Genomic DNA, 21094 nt, shown 5'->3' on the forward strand with positions numbered 1-21094 from the left:
CGATGGAACGTAAAACACAAATAATGCCATTTTCAATTTACTACAAGAATTCATTGCTGCTATGACCTCTCATTGTGAATGTGTCAGTATTATTTGCACATACTAGATATGGGAAATGAGCAGAAACAGAATGTGATAAGTGACTAAATGACATATATCATTGATGACGTGTACTATGTCATGCACATTTGCTTCTACGGTGACAATGTCAACTGGTGTTATTTGGCACATGAACAAAAAACACAACAAAGAGTTAATGAAAGTGACTTATTTAGTCTTTTCAGTTACAGTTGCTATACATTAAGCCAGGAATAATAAAAAAAAACACATAATACAGTGCTGCTTATAGGAGTGCAGTAAGATAGAATCAAACATTTTTATGCAGTATCAACGGGTCGTATTTTCATCCTGACAGTTTTCAGAGAATAATCAGCTGGTTTGAACAATACCCAAACAATCCCATTTTCGATCTCATAAGGGACATTATTTCTTGGATCATACTGACCTCCACTATAGTAAATGCCATTAAGATTGGCTGCCTGACAGTTGTTATACCACCAACCCCCTCCATACACTTCTGCACAATTCTCCTCCCACTTGTCACTGTCCCTATCAAATGTGCTAAACTTCATGTTGGCATGAGAGGTAAATTGACTGTCATCTTTAGAGCCTTGCACCAGGGCATCTCCTGTAGTACCATCATAGTCATGGACATGAAGAGCATACCCCTCCGATTCAGATCCTAGGTGGAAAATGTATTCTGCAGTCGCCTGATTCCCAGACCAGTCTTCTAACTCAATTCTCAAAATGGTTTCTTTTTGACTCAATAGATGAATGTATTCATTTCCCAGCCACAGTTCTCCTTTCCCATTTGCATCCACAGATCCAAATCCATTCTTGTAGTCTTCCCAGGTTCTGTTAAAATTCACAGATCCATCTTCCCTTTGTTGAATCAAGACCCATCCTCCTAATTGGGTATCTTGGTCGCAAAACACTGACAGCTCTTTATTGGATCCTTCTGGGCTGATTTTGAAAATGCCACTTTTGCCACCAGAACTGTTTTTCTGGAGGATATCGGCACAGTCTAGAAAGAAATGCATTTTATCTTGTTTACCTGGTTAATTATTTTTATGATTACTGTTGCACATTTTAATGCTTAAAAAATATCTTAAAATTTCCTGTGACTTCTTGGGGTTTGAAGATAGTTAAGAGTATTATGTGAAGTTTTTACACTTTTTGTAACTACTTTCCATGGCATCTCTCTTGTATGGTTATCACGTCTAAAATGGTCTTAAGAGTTTTTATGAGATATGTTCTGGCCCATAAAATAAACTTTTGCTGATATAAATCAACAAAGTGAGTATGCCATGTCCAATAAAGGAATTATTTGTGTCTTGATTCCTAACTAAAATAATGTGTAGTTGCAGATTTCAGTTTTCTTCTCTATAAGCATCCTGTAGTTATAGTTGAACCCTGAATTATGTGTTTTCCCAGCTTAATATTGGAACCTAGCACTGTCACTGTAGCGAACACTTTGAATTACCTTTCGCAGTGCAATCTCCAGTCACTTTCTTTTCTATCTGCACACTGCGGGCCCCAAAATCAGGCATGTCTTCCTCACTGTTTTCATGCTGGATCGGGCCAAGATCTTCAAATACTGGCCCACTCTTTACTTGTTTGCTTGACTGGTATCCATCCTTTGTGCTGCTACTGCTGTATACTGTCTTGGAATAAGTGGACGAGCCAGAGGAGCTCTGCTTTATCCCAGGACTAAAATGAGGAGAACCAAGGTCTATATGGCTGAAATCATCAAATTCTTCGTCTCCTACATTAAAAGAACCTTGAGTTTTTGAGCTACTACTGTGACTACTGGAACTACTAACCCCACCAGTGATACCACCGCTAAGGAATTCATCCAAGCTTGGGAAGTTGATACCTCCTGAAGAACTGTCCCCTGTGACCCGGACAGTATATGTTCCATCAGAACCTGGCTCAACCTTTCCTTCGGACTTAAGCTTTTCTAATTTTTCACACTCTTCTCCACCACTTATTACTTCACTAATTTCTTCCTTAGTTCCAGTAGGTCCCTTAATAATTTTCTTTTGAATGGTTTTGGTGCATGAAATAACTCGGCTTTCGGTCACTTCTCCCCCAAACCCTGTTTTACTAGGTTGTGCAGAACCACCACTATAAATGACAAATTCAGTAGTTTGGGAAGGTTGCTTCACACCCCCCTCGACATTAGTGACAGATGTAGTAGACCCTGGCCGTCCAGTTACCTCTTTCCCTTCTAGTACAAATGAATATTGGCTAATGTCAGAGAAAAGTGGATACTTTTCTTTTTCCTGAGCCAGCGCCTTGTATCTAGAATCAACTGTAGAGTCTTTCAAAGGTTTCATTTTCAGCATAGGAAGAGGATCTGCATTTGGTCTCAGATCAGTAGACTCTGCTTGCAAGAGTTGTTTCTGTATATTTTCATAGCTCTCTGTATCCACATGGAAGTCAACCCCCTTTGCACATGATCCTTTGCAAGCACGGAGTTTAATATCAATGTCAACCTAAAAATAAGAGGATAACATTAGTGAATCATATTAACTGAAATATATTCCTGAGCTGTTCTTAAGGCTAAGGACTCATGTAGCGGGCCACAGCCAAAAAAGTGTTTCTGTAGGTACAATTGACATGCTGCCATTTACAAGCATTTTTGAAATTGCCGCATTTCCTCTGCTGTGGATTTTTCTTCAATGTGTGGATGGGATTAGCCAGAATCCCATCTACTTTGTAGGTACTGTAAAACAAACGTTTAGCAACGTGGGGCCCCAGTCTAAAGCGGTTTTCAGGGACTAAGAAAACATGACTAAAGGCAGGAAATGCTTGTTATATGAATGAATAACCATAACTGAGTGCCTTTATGTCTGCTTGGACCACTTTTAACCATTCCTCACATAGTTACATGTATATGCATATATCTATATATAGTATACAGTAGCTCTGTGGACTTTCTGCTTCCATAATACCTATAGGGAAACTGTCAGTGTTTCCCTAGGTATAATTGACGTGCAATGATTTTGGGAATTGCAGCATTTCCTCTAGGGGTATATTTCTACAATGTGTGGATGGGATTTGCTAAAATGCTTAAAGCCTTAAACGCTGTGACCATAGCATGCTGTTTACACCACATGGGGTTTCAGTCTTAATTCTTAAGATATACAGGATCACTATTGACTTACCTCAAGGCGTTTTACTTCCACCACCTGATCTCTGATGTTCTTCTGTAGCAACTTGATTCTTTCGATCTGTCTGGAAACCTTTACTTTCAAAATGTCAATTTTCTGTCTAAGGTTTTCGGACACCTGGTTATAGGAGCCATCAGTCTCTAAACAAGACAAAAACCACAAGCATTTGCTTAATGTTTATTCGTGCAGAACATTCACATAGTGAGAGCCCTAGTTCTAAGCATTATAAACAATCATTATGAAGATATAGTACAAAAGGTGGTGCTAACTACATCCCTAGGCTGGGTTCACATGAGAGTTTTGACGTAGAATCCACGTCAAAATCCTGCTCAAAAAACCGCCTCCCATTCACTTCAATGGGTCATTTCCTTTTTCCACGACTGGTTTGTTCCCGCTTGCGGAAAAAAGAAGCGACATGCCCTTTCTTTAGGCGGATCAGCCACGGACATCCACCTCACGACACTCCCTCCCGACTAGGCCCATTCATTTGGGCCTAATCCGGAGCGGAATGCTGTGACTGGATGCCGATGCACTGTATGCACTGCACCGGCATCCAGTCGCAGCTAGCCGTTTTTTTCTGAGGCGGAGTCCGCCTCAGAATCCAGTCCAAAAAACTCTTGTGTGCTTATGTGTGAACCCGGTCTTAGAGTATATATCCACAGGAGACATGACAGAATTATGTGCAGTAAATATACAACGCGTACCATAGAGACACGGATGGAGGACAGAGAAATAAATGTCATTCACACGCTGAAGAACAAATCTGCAGCCCAAACTGTTTTAAATCTACGACAGGACAATTTATACTGTTGATGTTATAACAGGGAATAACATGAAAGGCCAGGAGGACCCATAAAATGTATATAACAGCAATATCTAGATACAGCAGCATTTTTAATGGTTCCAAGTGAAAATTTTTCTGCTTTGTGCAACATTGGACTTCCAAAAATAGGCGAGCGGTGTACTCCTCTATAGCACTGTACTCCTGTATAGAACTGTACTCCTTTATAGCACTGTACTCCTTTATAGCACCGTACTCCTCTATCTACAACAGTTAAATTGAGCAGCAGCCAACATGCACAATTGCCATTCACAGAAATGGTGGAGATCTAAGTGATGGGGCCTCCAGCGATCAAATAATATGGCTTCCTATGAACAGAACACATTTATACTTACGTTGTGCTGCGACCAGATTATCCTTGATCAGTTTATATGTTTCTTTGGTTTTGATGTCAATGGAATCGTAAGAGTTTTGACTATCCTTTAATTTTTTAACAATTGCATCAATACGAGTTTTGAATTCTTTGTCAGCCTTGTCAGATAAACCTTGAACTCTGCAGCCTGAAGGACATTTGGGACCCTGCAGACATTAAATATTACATTAATTATAAGACATTAAATATTACATTAATATATATATATATATATATATATATATATATATATATATATATATGAGAAAAAAGACATGGACCGCACATCCCAATATTATACACTGATGTGCTTCTCATCAAAATGTACAAAAATGAACATGAGGTTCTTAGTATACATATTGATCAAGGAGCATAAGCCCACTTGCCATTTCATGGCGACCTCTTTATCTATCTATTCATCTATCTATCTATCTATCTGTAATATATATAGATGATATTTTACATTTATTTATGTACATACATTATTTTCTGTCTGTTTTTATTCGGCGCCCGAGGCAAACTACAGAAAGCCGCCCCCCCCCCCTGCCGGGAGGAGGGGGCGTGACGGAGAGGAGGGGTGTGGCAAAGTACATGGGCGGGGCTTAGTGCCGTTCGCCAGCAGAGAGCAGGCACGGAGAAGACCTGCTCTCTGCCTGAGCGTGAGAGGAGGCTGCTGGAGCAGCGCTGCTCCAGTGGCCTCCCCAAACCACCGCTCAGTGCTAAGCCAGTCCAGGACAGCTTGTCCTGGACTGGCTTAGGTAACCAAAAATGCCGCCCACCCTGAGGCCCTGGCATAGCTTCAGATTGCCTCATGGGAGATGCGGCGCTGCCTGTAAATGACCAGAGCAGAGCATTATGTTGCAGCATTCTACTGGTAAAAATATATGGAAAACAAAGGGGATCGATTAGAAGTTAATGAGATCCCACAATACCATTTACGAAATTTAACATAATGGGTCCCTGATATCCCTCACTGCTTCTAAAAAAATGAAAGCCATGATGCTAGTGAACACAGCTTTTAGTGACATAGAAGATGCATCTTCTATAATGGCCTAGTGTAAAGATAACAGAACCATTAGCCACAATATAACAAATATAGTGGTACAGTATGCATTAGTTCTGATGTGTGCTAGTACTAAAACATAGCACAGTACTTTAAAGAAGACCTTTCATGTCCTCGGGCACATGTGGGAGGCCCAGGAGAGAGGAAGGACATGGAGAATGGGCCTAGAAGAGAATTTGGTTGAGACAGGAGGAACTTTGTCCATGCATTGTTAACTATATTAATGACTTTTCGGTATTGTTTGTTATTGTTTGTATGTGGAGATATAACGTTTTCATTGACTGGGTTTGTTGCTGCCCTGTGGTTTCATTTGTGTTGTATTTCATGACCCATCTTCCTTAGATTTAATGTTGTTATGTTTGGATATTGGAATATTGCTTCGGTGGTATGGACTTATTATTTGTAAGCTATTATTTGTGTTATTAATTCTACATTAATCAACAGATTGTGTGTAATATATTTGTTTTTTTTAATCTATACATGATTTGGGTGTTATCTTTGCTAACTGTCCCCTAGAATCCACATGAAAATGAAATTGTTAATATTGGCAATAATAATATTTCTTAGAATACTGTTAGGGGTACTGTTGTGTGTGCGGACCCTTAGATACATACATCATGCTGATCTGGGTCATTCAATAACTTTAGCAATGTACTGTATATTTGTGCATACCATTAAAAACACTGCAAATCATGTACCATAAACAAAAGGGCCTTGTTTTCCATAGCAACCAATAATTTCCTTAACAGTATCAGACAGCATATATTACCATCTGCATACAGTCCATTAAAAATCACAGCCATAAAAGTTCTACATGCATGACTTTTTCATCTCGCAAAATCATAGTGAAAACAATGTATATATGGCAGATCCCATTATTGTCAATGTCCGTTATTAGGCAGGTCTTTTTTATGTTTAATCTGTATTACTGTTCTTATTATGGGACAGAAGAACAGACTAATCTCTCCAAAAGTATAGTGCGCTCCTTATGGATTTATAATATGATCGGCAGACAAATTCCAGTACCAGATGCCCATAGAAGTCCCAATCAAAGCCCTAATAATAATACTATACACTGGCATAATACCACAAGTAATAGTTATATATTGTACTACAATAACACCAAACAATATTAATGTCACAATACAGTGCGATGTACTACAGTCTGATTTTCTGTCACCTATACATATACAGATATAAAAGAGTTAACCTGACTTTCTACAATTGGTTAAATTGCTGAAGTGTGAAATGTTTTTTTGTCTTCTGTGATAAGATATCATGAGGTTCAGGTTAACTCTGTTAAATCTATATACAGTATATATATATATATATATATATATATATGTATATCTATATATCTATATATATATATATATATATTATATGTATATATATATATATTAAATCAATATATATATATAGTAATTTCTATTGCTAAAAAGTACGTTTAGTATTGTGTATCATGTAACTTAGTAATATGCAGTATTTTAGGCAGGAACAGTCCATACCCAGTCATCATCTGCGCAGACTTGCCAGTTGGTTTCTTGCTTACATCCAGCATCAGCTTTCTGTTCCACTATTCTAGGCCCACGGCCGGTTGCACCCGCTTCCTCAAAGGCCCCCTGTGACTATTTGAAAGAAAATAGAAATAGATATAGAGTAAGAATCACCAGTATGTGTGTCTCTATATAAAAACAATTCTAAGGAAGAAACTAAACATTGCCATACACACTAGATGAATGTGAGCCAAAGACACAGATTTCGGTTATCTTATATGCTATCTGAGCACTGATGCATATGGTAATGTCAGAAGAAAGAAGGATCTGGAAATGAAAATGTATGAGGCCATGTATCACATACTGTATCGACCCAGGGTGACTTGCACAGTAAGGGCTAGTTCACACGTGGGCAAAGGGGAGGTTTTTGACAGCGGAATTCGCTTCAAAAACCGCTCCTTTAACATCGTGGTCTATGTAGACCGCTAGCTTTTTTTTTTCCTCCTAGCGTTTTCCGCCTGAAGAAGCAACATGACCTTTCTTCAGGCGGAAAACGCTTGAAGAATTGCATAGAAGTGAATGGGAGGCGAAAACCGCGCGGTAAAAAACCGCACGGTTTTTTGCACACAAAACTGCGCGGTTTTTTGCAAAAAAATGCGCGGTTTTCGCCTGCAGTTTCTATAGCACATATAGGAAAAAAAAAACCTAGCGAAAACCGCTAGCGAAAACCGCGTCAAAAACCGCGTCAAAAACCGCGTGGAATGCAAAAAACAGCGTCAAAAAAACTCCCCGAGGTTTTTTACCTCGCACAAATAAGCTAGGCGGTTTTCACGTGTGAACTGACCCTAATATAGTTATCCATGTGCACCAGGTATGTTATAAAAATCTATTAGTAATTATAGTAGGAACTTAAACGAGGATCTATCACCAAGTACCAATTGCTACGTGCCACATATCATTTGATTCTCTATGCCCCCCTGGTTAATTTTGCATTTATTTTTGGCCCCTGTAAGGATACATGTGAACTAGATCTTACTCTTCAAGTGGGTAGTAATCTTCTATTTTCTCAGAGAAATACAAAAAGTTACGGACCCCTTGGAGAATCAGAATTAATTTCCATATAACCTTTCAGGGGTCATAGATCATGTATGACGTTTAACTTTTTGTATTTGGTGACAGCTCCTCTTCAAGGCTGGGTTTTCATGTTCAGGTTTTCTTCAGGTTCGTGTTGATCATGGGAGAGAACGTATATGGCACAGCTGCTGCTCCACCTCTTATATGCAATCCACTCTTAGTTTTGGCTTCAAAAGTGACAACAAAGAACCTGAACAAAACCGCAGTGTGGTAACCCAGCCTTTGGGTATGCCAATACATGATTTATATGTTACAGAAATTGATGTTATCAAAAATCTGTTCCATACACCTGTGTGAGGTTATCTTTGCGAGATGTACATAGACTAACCCCATTCAGATAAATGAAACATTTGCAGTAAATCTGCCACATGTGAATATATCCTAACAAGTGGCAGAAAAGAACACAATGAATTGGAAATGCAAAATTGAACATCAGGAGGTAAATGAAATAGAATTATTAATATCCATAATTATGATCATTATTATGTACATACTTTACTTATATTGCTTTATATTACTGATATACACATATAATAGTACATGCTGTAGCTTTATAATAAGATTATTAAATTATTATCACTGATATTCTTAACAAATTTTTAATTTGTATAATATACTAAAATAACTAAACTATATGGCACATTCATTTGTAGGATAGCACTGACCCAACCTATGGAAAATGAATATCATATTGGATGTTTAGATAAATAAAATAAGCCATACCCATGCGGTGCTCACAAGGCAGAGCAATAAGGTTACAAGTGTTGCTCTGAGCTTCATGTTGGCTTTGGCTGAGTGCAGACTATAGTGAGTTGTTTGCATCTCAGTGTCCTTTATAAGCCCGTCCACTAGACTTTAATCAGAGAATGGAGTTTGCTATGTTTACCGAGCTAATACGACCTACGTACCGGCCCATGTTACTACCCTGGTCATTATTGCTCAAGCAACTGAGTAAATTTACAGAAGATTCTCTGAGATGACCCGATGTTCCTATATTGTCTTTTGCAAAGTAAAAAATAAGAAAGATATACAGTGTGGGTGGACAAGAGCAAACATGATGACCACTTCTCAATCATTAATGAATGCACCGTGACACCGTGACATTTCCCAGCTTACCAATCTTCATCCAACTTCCAGTAATGAAGATCTTGGAAACATCATGTTGTAGTTCCCAAAAATACCGTAACAGGTTTGCAAAGTGATACAATTTTCATTATTGACAAAAAGGTGAGAAAAAGTTCTGTGATGGTCTTGTACCATAGACTACTCGTGTGTCGAAGGTTAGACCACCATACCACCACAGTGTATGCAATGAAGATAATGTATATACATACAAATTAGGGCAATGTAAACGCGATGGTGTATTGAAAAAAAATTGAAAGGAAAACAGTGCAAAAGTAGAAACACCAATTCATAAAATTACAAAAAAAATAAAATATTAGAAATAAATAGAATAAACACAAATAATTTCATCAAAAGACATACAAAAGGGGAGCCAATGCTGCCATGATGCATTAAACATGGAAGGAAATGACATATAAACTAGCACAGTAAATGAGCACCATATAAATGATTAACTATATATAACTCAAGGTACAGTGTATCTTTATATGATACAAAAAACTATCAATGCATAGACCACATGATGGTTAAATAGTTACAAAGGACAGATATAACAACTGCACCTTGAAATTGTACAAACTATATATCAAAAGAGGTGCACAAGACTATCAATAATAATGTCTGACCCTTACCATGTAAAAATGTGGCCCGATGCGCGTTTCACCATAAGCCATAAGCACATGCTATCATACACTTTGTTACACATCACCTTCTGCGTTTTTTTTCCCGTAGTGTGGGGCTAGGATTAGACAAAATTGTATTCACTATGCTGGTACTGTAAAACGCAGCGTTTTTTTTCTGCTGCGTTTCTGCAATGCCCATAAACGCTGCGTTTCCGCCCAGTGGGGCTTTAGCCTCAGTTGACTTTCTTGAGACAAAAGTTCTCCACACTATCTTGGCTCATTTATATTGTATCATAGCCCAAGTGAGGCTAAGGCCCCACTGGGCGGAAACGCAGCGTTTTTGGGCTTTCTGTTACAATTATATTTATGGGAAAGCCACTGACATTTCCATAGATATAATTGACATGCTGCTATTTTGAAAACTGCAACGTTTTTGGTGATTTTTTCCGCAAAGTGGGTATGGGATTCAAATGAATCCCATCCAGTTTGCAAGTACTGTAAAACACAGCGATTTTTCCCGCTGTGTTTCCACCGTGGCCAAATCGCTGCGTTTCCGCCCCGATTTAGGCCCCAGCCTAAATAGCAGAGGATCATAATTAGCTAGGATTTTCAACATAGCCTTTCAATTACCTTTATTGCACATGAGAAACTGTAGCAAAAACACAATGAATAACTCAACAGAAAACTCATATGAATTTTCGCAGCACAAAACGGAAAAACGCAATGAAAAACGCCTGTAGATGTGCGTGTTTTTCCGCGACAGAAAAGGCAGCGTTTTCAATGCAGTTTTTTACTCTGCCTTTTTTTTGCTGCGTTTCCGCCCAGTGGGGCCTTAGCCTGAAACCGTTTTTTTGCGTGGACACAAATTCGGACATGCAGGACTTTGTGTTTGTGCAATTAAAAAAAAAAACAACTGTTTCACGGCGGAGAGGTTCCATATAGACATTGGTGGTTTGGTTTAAAAACCCATTGAAATGAATGTTTTTTTAAACTGACCGCCAGGAAGCCGTCCCAAAGCAATTTTTCCTGGGATTTAGGCGGAATCACGGCGGACATGTACAAGGCGCAAGTGTGAATGCCGCATTATGCTGACCATGCTGGGACCTTACACAACACCTGATGTACCCAAAGTCCTCAACCAGAGCAAGCTACACTCTCTATACAAATTTCCAGCATGATAGTTATATTATTGATGCAACCTTTCCTGTAACTTTTGTTTATCCACTATTAACTCTACACTTTATTACTTTTATAATGTTTGTTTTCATTGGTTTCAATAAAAAGAACATTGATAAGCAAATTAGATACTTGTATGTGCCTTAAAACAACAATGTTGTAGTGTTTTATAAGTAATCTACATCATTTATTCCTCCTGGAAATGTATTCAAATTTAAAATGTATTGGGGTCCCTGCAGTGTAATTAAGAAAATGGGGCCCAGGGCCCAAACTTGGCCTGACTCTGCACCTAGATGTCAATTTCAGTGTTTTTACAGTATATAGAAATAAACTGGGTAGTTTATTATGTAATGTACATAGTATACTGTACTGACACATAGCCTGGTTTAAATGCTGTACAAGGAGTTTCTGTATGAAGTACAATGAATGTAGTGTGACATGTCAGAGTCAGCTGGAGGCCATCTGTATAAGGGGTCCAGCAGGGAATTCAGCTGTTCACCTCTGGGCCAGTCTGAACCTGCAACTGGGTGTTAGCATTGTCAATATAGTGTGTCACTAAGGCTGAGTTCACACACAGTTTTTTGGTCAGGAATTTGGTCACGAATCCGCCTCAGTAAGTTCACATGGAGTTTTTTGGTCAGGATTTTGAGCCCGTTTCCGCATCAAAATCCTGACCAAAAAGACGGCTCCCACTGAAATCAAAGGCAGCCGGTTAGGTAAGAAGCGAGGTGCTCATTCTTCAGGCCGTTTTGCCTCGCGATTCGGCCTGAAGACACTCCCTCCTCCGGACTAGGCCCATTCATTGGGCCTAATCTGGAGTGGAGTGAGTGGCTGGATGCCGATGCAGTGCACCGGCTTTCAGTCGTGGCGACCCGGCTTTTGGATCGGAACCTGAGGCGGCCTCCGCCTCAAGTTCCGATCCAAAAAACCCTGTGTGATCTTACCCCCCAAATCTGTGTGCTGTCTTGGCCATATGCAGAAGTCCATTTAAAGACTGGCCTGATACTGAGTCATTCTGACTCATGCTTGTTATAGATCCATGTTACAGTCTATGGACCTGTAGAAATCACAGGCGGTACATGGATGCCATTGACGTCAGTGAAAAAAAAAGAGGAAGCCTCCCTTCTGGTCTCCATTGTTTTTCCAGGTAAGAAAAGTGCAACAGACTCCTTTTTTTGGCAAAATAGTGGAACCTGATGGAACCCGGGGCATAAATTGCAGGAGTGCAGAGTGAGCAGGCGCACCCAGGCCCAGGAGCTTCATGGGGCCCATTAGCTCTGGCATAATTTCAGAGATTGTAGCTGTCACTGGATGCAGAAGCAAGGTGGCTCACCTCTTTCCCTCGCTACACTAAGGCTACATTCACATGAACATTGTGCATTGTCCACTACAAAGAACTGTCAAAATATTGGTCATGTGAATGACCACTTTAGTTACAGCCTTTGATAAAACAATTGAAATCTGAAGGCAACCTATAACCAACAATTAGGTGCTTTAATGAGATCCACCCTTTCTGGTTTTCTGATCTACAAACAATTGTTTTCCACAATTGTGGAAAACATCTTGTGTGGTACCAGTTCCATAAACACCTCATCCAAAGGACCTCAACGGCTACAGACCTGTAGCACTGACATTCCATTTGATGAAGGTCCTAGAGAGACTGGTCCTGGCACACCTCCGGCCTCTGGTGAGCCGTGCCATGGACCCCCTCCAGTTTGCATATCGGCTAGGCATTGCGGTGGATGATGCAATCATCCACCTTCTTTACAGAACTCTTTTTCACCTGGAGAAACCAGGGAACACTGTGAATATAATGTTCTTTGATTTCTCCATTCAGCCTGGGCTACTGAGAGACAAGCTGGACCTTGTTGGAGTGAACCACCCCCTGTCCAATTGGATCCTAGACTACCTCACAAACCAGCCTCAATATGTGAGAGCACAGGGTTGTATGTCAGACACTGTGGTCTGTAGTACAGGGGTACCACAAGGTACAGTTCATGCCCCTTTTTTCTTTACACTGTACACTGCTGACTTTAGGTACAACCCATCTAGCTGTTACTTAAAGAGGTACTCCGATGACTGTACAATAGTTGGCCTCATCATTGATGGTGACTACAGGGAGTAAAGAGACTTAAACCGGGACTTTGTGGAATGGTCTCAGTGGAACCACCTCAGGATTAATGCTGGGAAGACCAAGGAGATGGTGGTGGACTTTAGTAAGTGGAGATATGCACCAAAACCAGTGGACATCCAGGGCATGGGTGTTGAGATAGTCAAGACCTATAAGTACCTGGGTGTGCTCCTTAATAATAAACTGGACTGGGCTGATCACTTGGAAGCGCTGCACAGAAAGGGTCACAGTAGGCTCTACCTGCTCAGGAGGCTGAGGGCTTTTGGATTCCAGGGGCACTTTTAGGACCTTTTTCAAATCTGTGGTAGCATCAGCCATCTTCTTCTGAGTGGTCAGCTGGTGGAGTAGCATACCAGCCAGGGACAGAAATAGACTTTACAGACTGATTAGAAGGGATAGCTCTGTCCTGGAGCTCCCTGGACCCAGTACACATAGTGGCTGACAGAAGGATACTGTCCGTGGTGAGCTCCATGCTGGAGAATAACTCCCATCCCATATATGAGACCGTGATAGCACTTGGCAGCACTGTAAGTGACCGACTGCTTAACCTCAAGTGTGAGAAGGAGCGCTATCGGAGGTCCTTCCTCCCAACCACGGTCAGCTGTATAATGAACATCAGACTAAGTGAAGATCACTCTGCACAGAGAACTAAATGATCCTGAGTCCTTCTTTTTCTTCTTAGTTGCTATGACTACTAGTATCTTTTCTATCTGCTATGAGCTTGTATGTGTTCTTTCTTGTAATATATTACTGTATTATCCATGCTGCTGTAACACATGAATTTTCCAATGGTGGAACTATTAAAGGATTATCTTATCTTAACTTATCTTGTATCACTAAAAAAAGTAAGAAAAACAGAAATGTGAACAGAGACTTAGGCTTAGGTCACACGCTGCAGAAGCATAGTGCTTTTAGCTGTTGAAAAAAAAAATATAGCATTTTTACAGTACCTTTAAAGGGAATGAGATCTCATCCATACATTGCAGAAAAAAAGAAACTGTAGAAACTGATGCATTTTTGCAAAAATATATAGATTTACATGGGGTGGGAGAAGGTAAAAATGAACAAAGCAGCAGAAATGCAGTGAAGAACACAAGTATCTGTGCTGCATTTTTTTGCTCTGCATTTTTTCTGTAGTGTTTTTTGGGCTGAAGACCCACGTTTCGGAAACACAGCTTTATTTCTTGCAGATTTTACTGTATTTTTTTGAGCCAAAGCCAAGAGTGGATTGAGCAGGAGGTAGAAGTATAAGAAGCTTCCTATATATTCCCCATTTCTTTTGTAGCCGTTCTTGGATTTGGCTCGAAAAAACGTAATAAAATCTGCAACAAAAAAGCTGCGTTTACGCAATGTGAGGCCTTAGCCTAAGCTACACTTATGCAACTTTCGTAAATGCAGCTTTTTTGTTGCAGATTTTGTTGCAGTTTTTTCTGTCAAAGCCTAGAATGGCTACAAAATGAATGGGAAATATACAGTGTTGGCCAAAAGTATTGGCACTCCTGCAATTCTGTCAGATAATACTCATGTTCTTCCAGAAAATGATTGCAAGCACAAACTTTGGTATTAATATCTTCATTTATTTTGCTTGCAATGAAAAAACACAAAAGAGAATGAAAAAAGTCACATCATTGATCATTTTACACAAAACTCTAAAAATGGGCCAGACAAAAGTATTGGCACCCTCAGCCTAATACGTGGTGGCACAACCTTTAGACAAAATAACTGCGAACAACGGCTTCCGGTAACCATCAATGAGTTTCTTACAATGCTCTGCTGGAATTTTAGACCATTCTTCTTTGGCAAACTGCTCCAGGTCCCTGAGATGTGAAGGGGGCCTTCTCCAAACTGCCATTTTGAGATCTCTCCACAGGTGTTCTATGGGATTCAGGTCTGGACTCATTGCTGGCCACTTTACAAGTCTCCAGTGCTTTCTCTCAAACCATTTTCTAGTGCTTTTTGAAGTGTGTTTTGGGTCATTGTCCTGCTGGAAGACCCATGACCTCTGAGGGAGACCCAGCTTTCCCACACTGGGCCCTACGTTATGCTGCAAAATTTGTTGGTAGTCTTCAGACTTCATGATGCCATGCACATGGTCAAGCAGTTCAGGGCCAGAGGCAGCAAAGCAACCCCAAAACATCAGGGAACCTCCGCCATGTTTGACTGTAGGGACCGTGTTCTTCTCTTTGAAGACCTCTTTTTTTTTCCCTGTAAACTCTATGTTGATGCCTTTTCCCAAAAAGCTCTACTTTTGTCTCATCTGACCAGAGAACATTCTTCCAAAACGTTTTTGGCTTTCTCAGGTAAGTTTTGGCAAACTCCAGCCTGGCTTTTTTATGTCTCTGGGTAAGAAGTGGGGTCTTCCTGGGTATCCTACCATATAGTCCCTTTTCATTCAGACGCCGACGGATAGTACGGGTTGACACTGTTGTACCCTCGGACTGAAGGGCAGCTTGAACTTGTTTGGATGTTAGTCGAGGTTCTTTATCCACCATCCGCACAATCTTGCGTTGAAATCTCTCGTCAATTTTTCTTTTCCATCCACATCTAGGGAGCTTAGCCACAGTGCCATGGGCTTTAAACTTCTTGATGACACTGCGCACGGTAGACACAGGAACATGCAGGTCTTTGGAGATGGACTTGTAGCCTTGAGATTGCTCATGCTTCCTCACAATTTTGCTTCTCAAGTCCTCAGACTGTTCTTTGGTCTTCTTTTCTCCATGCTCAATGTGGTACACACAAGGACACAGGACAGAGGTTGAGTCAACTTTAATCCATTTCAACTGGCTGCAAGTGTGATTTAGTTATTGCCACCACCTGTTAGGTGCCTCAGGTAAGTAACAGGTGCTGTTATTTACACAAATTAGAGAAGCATCAAATGATTTTTCAAACAGTGCCAATACTTTTGTCCACCCCCTTTTTATGTTTGGTATGGAATTATATCCAATTTGGCTTTTTGACAATTCTTTTTGTGGTTTTCCATTGAAGACAAATTAAATGAAGAAAATAATACCAAAGAATTTGTGCTTGCAATAATTTTCTGGAAGAAAATGAGTATTATCTGACAGAATTGCAGGGGTGCCAATACTTTTGGCCAACACTGTATAGAAAGCACTTAGGGTCCATTCACACTGAGTTTTTTGGCAAGGATTTTGGCACTGAATCCATGTCAGAATCCACGTGGAAAAAACGCCTCCCATAGAGTTTTATGGGTTCTGCTAGCGGTTTTTTTTCTGTTAGTCACCTGTTTGTTTTTTTAGCCATCAAAACAGACAAATATGGGACAAGTCAGTTTTTTGTAATGGTGCCGTTTAATATTCCATATGGTGGGGTAGAAAACTGCATTTGTGCAACTTTATTATGGGTATTGTTTCTATGGTGTTAACTGTGCAGCCAAAGTGAGATGTTACCTATATTCTGCAGGTCATTATAATTATAACGATACCAAATTTATATAGTCTTTGTTAGGGGGAGTTCACACTACCGTCGGTGTCCGACAGCTAGTGTCTGCTGCTAATGTCCGTTCAAAATCTAGCACAGACATTAGAAGTGGACACTAGCTGTGTCCGTGACATTTTGCATTTATTTAAATGGAGATCGGGTGCGTTCTTTTACAGTCCGTGTCTGTCCTTAACTGTCCGTTTCCGAAGATGTCCGACTTTTCAAGCGGACAGCAAAACCCGACATGTAGGATTTTGCTGTCCACTTGAAAAGTCGGACATCTCTGGGAACGGACAGTTAAGGACAGGCACGGAAGGTAAAAGAAAATGGGGCGGGGGTAAGCGTCTGCAGTAGTTTCAAGAGGGGTTTGGAAGAATTACTCATGGCAATCAGCAGATATTTTGGTTTTCCTATAGGTCAGCCACTGGGACCAGGTTTTCAAAAAACACTCATGCGAAAAATTTGCCCAACTGGATAGTTCTTCGAACCTCACAATTTGATCCACCTTGTGAAGAAACTGTGGTAAGGATGGTGGCGAGGTTTGTAGCCAGTAGAGAGGGATGACACATTTTGCAATTTCAATTAGATGAATAGCAAGTTTCTTCTTGGAGGGTTTCAGATCCGGGGAAGGAGCAGAGAGACAAATCAGCGCTGGATTCAAGAGTAAGTTCTGGTGTGTGACCTCATGTATTATACTTGGATTTATAGTCCATGATACGAGCACAAGACCACCAGATATACATGTCAAATTTCTGTCCGAGGCGGTATGCTGTGGACATCTGCTACTGGAAACTCCTCACTGACCCATCCTATATGGCTTTGGCCTAAATGTAGGGCACAGCTTGCAGGCTAGTTGGTGAAAAATAAGCCAAAACACTGGTTTTACAATTTGGTTGGTACAAAGCATGTGAGAGAAAGATTCTTCTTATAATTATTATTAACAAATCTCTGTATCTACAGTATGAGAAGCATTGCGTTATACAGCAACATAACATGATGGACTATGTGGTATTATGTATTACTCACTCCTTTACCCAAACTGACATCATTTGTACAGTGTAAATCTTTGGTGAACATAGGGACCCAGAACACGCAAATATCTTATGTGGCCTCTGTTCTTTTCTTCGTACCTAGCAAACAGAGCAGAGCTGAGTTTTACAAAATGTTTGAACTTTGGCCTTTTGCGCAATAGTTGTAAAGTTCCACTTACATAGAACATGCCAAAAAACTAAAACCGTGCAGCATTTACACCTCCGCTGTAAGCTTACTATTGTACCCAAAGCATAGACCTTCAAAGCTGAAATACAAACTAATCCATGCAAAGTGATAATGTAAGTTTCTGGGTGCAGAATACAAGAATGTTTTCTTCATAGACAGAGCTACATCTGCCCTGGTGTTGTGTCTGGTATTGCAGACCCTTAAATACTCCATTACATTTTATCCTTCATTCTACATCTCCCGTCACCTGTTTCTGGTCTCAGTGACCACGACATTATCTCCTACCAAAATGCAGCTAAAAATTGCTGCGGAAAGAAATGGAGTTTAAACGCATAACGTTTTTTTCTGCAGAGTTGTTCTTTCCTTATTAAAGCGTTTATTAAGCATTTCTGCTGGTATTTCAGCTTTTCTGATGTGGAAATCTTTTTTCAATGTGGGGCTTCAGCCTTATAGACACGTTTGATCAGGTGGCAGAAGGCATATCCTCTAGCTCCAGAAAAGCGAATGACATGCAGGGTCTAAAGAAGAACATCAGCAAAAAATAATCTACTAGCTATGGACAAATTATTACTATAACAGGAGTGGAGTTTTAATAGGAAACATAACCTTATGTGAAGTACTTATTTTCTTCTCATATGATTGAACCTGTAATCGAGGCACTGATGCTGACGTGGGAAGAGACTAAAGGCGCCCATACACATCTGGACAGTAGTGATGTGGCCATCCAATTGATGACTGGATGATTCAGATACTCATCATATAACATCTCAACCAGTTTATTCTTTTATACTGTAGGCACATTGGGTGGTGGAGATGACATCTGTCACAGTTGTGTCAATGCCTGACAACCGTGGTACTAAATGGTGCTATTACTACTGGGGAAATGGGGAAGGAAAGCTGTCCCTAGCGCTACAACAGCTGACTAGGCCCTGCCTGAGGGTGTTGGTCAGATGAACCTGAGCTTAGCTCAGCCCCGACAACTATTGGCTCCCTAAACACAAAGGCCTAACAGACAGGTAGGATGAAAGCTGAAAGAGGCTAGGGACTGGGAAACTAGAGGTGGTCACCCCTAGCGAAAGGATAAGTGCAGCTGCAAACAGTACAAGCTAGGATGAGACATGCTGGAGAACTAACGAGTGCAACATGACCACAATACCCAACAAGAATTAAGAAGAGGAGGAGTGGAGTGGTGAGGATAAGTATCACAGGACAGGGGGCAAAGCAAATCTGGAACCCAAAACAGTGACAAACAGCAAGAAATGCAGGACAGAGGTTAAGTAGGAATGTATGAGGGAAAAGCAGACTCTCACACAGAACAAAACTCACACCACTTCCAATTCAGCTCCAGAAACCATACAGCTCCAACTAACTCTCCTTCAAGACTGTGTCAAGAATCCTAGCTGGTACCAACAAAAACTGGCAAGGACTGAAGCCAGCAGACGGCCTCTTACAGACCCCGGAAAGACCTGATAGGTTGACAACAATTACACACACCTGAAGCTCTCCCAACAGTTCAGTGGCAAGAGGATCAACCAAAGAACCACAGGACACCAGCTCAAATCCCCAGATGAACACCCCCAAACACACACACCCACTTTTATAAACAACTCAGATCCTGACAACATCAAGCTGCAGAGTCAGGCAAATCATATTTTCAATCACACTGTAGGGGATACAGTCACCAATCATCTTGCAATATCTTGCTGCTCCATGACATCTTTTGCTGTGCTGGCACATATATGTGGCTCACAGAGCTAAAAGGGCCCGAGTTCAAGACAAGAGCAAATGATGCAGCAAACTGATAGGCCCCTGAACTGAAATCATCAGAGGCAAGGACTAGGCAGCAAGAAAATATCAAAAATACATTTATATCGCCAATATTATAGGAATTTGTAAGTGAGTGCAAGGTAATATTTGCATGTAAATTCATAATGGGACCCCAGAATGAATTTTACTGATATACCCTAAGCACCTCAGTCTAACACTGGGTTATTCATATGTTGACTGCTGAAGATGGGCCAAAATACGTTGATCATGCCAAACACTAATGTTTTCAGCCAACTGCCAGCAAACATCCTATCATGGACAAACTTTTTTGGCAGATTAAAATCTGCTGTTGTCCAGTGCAAATGAAAGTTGACGGTGGCACTTTACAGCTACTACAAAGTGGATGGGATTCCAGCGAATCCCATCCACACCTTGCGGAAAATTTTGCACAGTGCACCCACTGCAATTTCCAAAAACAGACTTTGGTATCAGATATTTGTTTTCTTCCTCTGGATCAGCTTGGAAGGTTTACAGGCTTTACTTGATGGACTTGCGTCTTTATCCAACCTTATTAACTATGTCACTATGGCACAGTAAAGTTATGATAGTTATTATAGTTATGATGCATTCGAAAAATGGATGGCCATCCCACTTGCCATAGTATTCCATTCCTTCGTTACAAAATGATTGTTTATTGAGAGTTTTTAGTTAAAGAGGACCTTTCATGTCCTCCTCAATGTGGGGTTTTATATACCGCTAGAAAGCCTACAGTTGGCTGAATTCACCACACTGTCGGCTTTCCCCATATGTGCTCCGGTGCTGGATCTATCAGTGTCGTTATTTTGGGTACTGATATTTCCCCACTATCAGAGGGGCTGGCCCTACAACCTCGAGTCATCGCTGAGCTATGAGGAACGCCTTCTCTGACGGTACTCTAATATAGCTTTGTACTGATAGAGGCCGCTCCTTACCGCCCAGCGATGACGCCAATTTTGTTCAGTGAGTCTTGATAAAATCCCCTCGGTTTGTGTTTGTGTCGTAAATAAGGATTTTAAATTATAGGGCCTATTGGGGAAAGGGATTGAGGTAAGTGTAGAACATATTTGTACAGTGTATCGGAATATGTTATCCCTAAAGAAGGAATAGAAATACATAAATGCATTGATCTATGTCACCTCAGATGCTAGCTAGGACTAGTTCATGATAGGATAATGATGATAATAAATACAAAAAAGAAAAAGAAGAAATAAAACTCCAGCTCTTAGAGGTCCTGTTTGGGTCACAAATTATGAGAATGTCAATAAGTCCATGCATGTGAAATTATTGGCTATGGTTCATATCTTTGGCCTCTTTTTTGGGTTGTCCATAAAAAATAAAGGTTCGCTGTTTATTGGTACCATATTGTTTTTTGCCATTATACACTGAATAATGTGCAACATGTATAATTCTGACATCAAACGCAGATATCCATATGACTGGTTGATGTGGCCACCATGA

The 21094-nt window shown here is 40.5% G+C and overlaps 1 protein-coding gene across 1 annotated transcript; it reads right to left on the reverse strand.

Annotated features, from left to right (window-relative positions):
* Nucleotides 1-297: 297 nt before the first annotated feature.
* Nucleotides 298-8944, reverse strand: FGA (fibrinogen alpha chain). Its single transcript, XM_075265664.1, has 6 exons — nucleotides 8846-8944; nucleotides 7001-7120; nucleotides 4413-4596; nucleotides 3231-3376; nucleotides 1544-2558; nucleotides 298-1084 (listed from the first exon to the last, which is right to left on the reverse strand). Exons 1-6 carry the CDS (start codon nucleotides 8942-8944, stop codon nucleotides 378-380), a joined length of 2271 nt encoding a protein of 756 aa, XP_075121765.1. The 3' UTR covers nucleotides 298-377.
* Between the last annotated feature and the right edge of the window lie 12150 nt (nucleotides 8945-21094).

Source organism: Leptodactylus fuscus, chromosome 1, assembly GCF_031893055.1.
Source record: "Leptodactylus fuscus isolate aLepFus1 chromosome 1, aLepFus1.hap2, whole genome shotgun sequence".
Classification (NCBI taxonomy): Eukaryota; Metazoa; Chordata; class Amphibia; order Anura; family Leptodactylidae; genus Leptodactylus; species Leptodactylus fuscus.

What these genes read in the sequence shown, in the direction of transcription:
- FGA (XM_075265664.1), bottom strand. Translation starts at nt 8,944, where the DNA reads ATGCAAACAACTCACTATAGTCTGCACTCAGCCAAAGCCAACATGAAG. An exon ending in GCCTTGTGAGCACCGCATGG is followed by an intron (nt 7,121 to 8,845) that starts GTATGGCTTATT and finishes TCTTTCAAATAG; the next exon opens with TCACAGGGGGCCTTTGAGGA. An exon ending in TGGAGATTGCACTGCGAAAG is followed by an intron (nt 1,085 to 1,543) that starts GTAATTCAAAGT and finishes ATTTCTTTCTAG; the next exon opens with ACTGTGCCGATATCCTCCAG.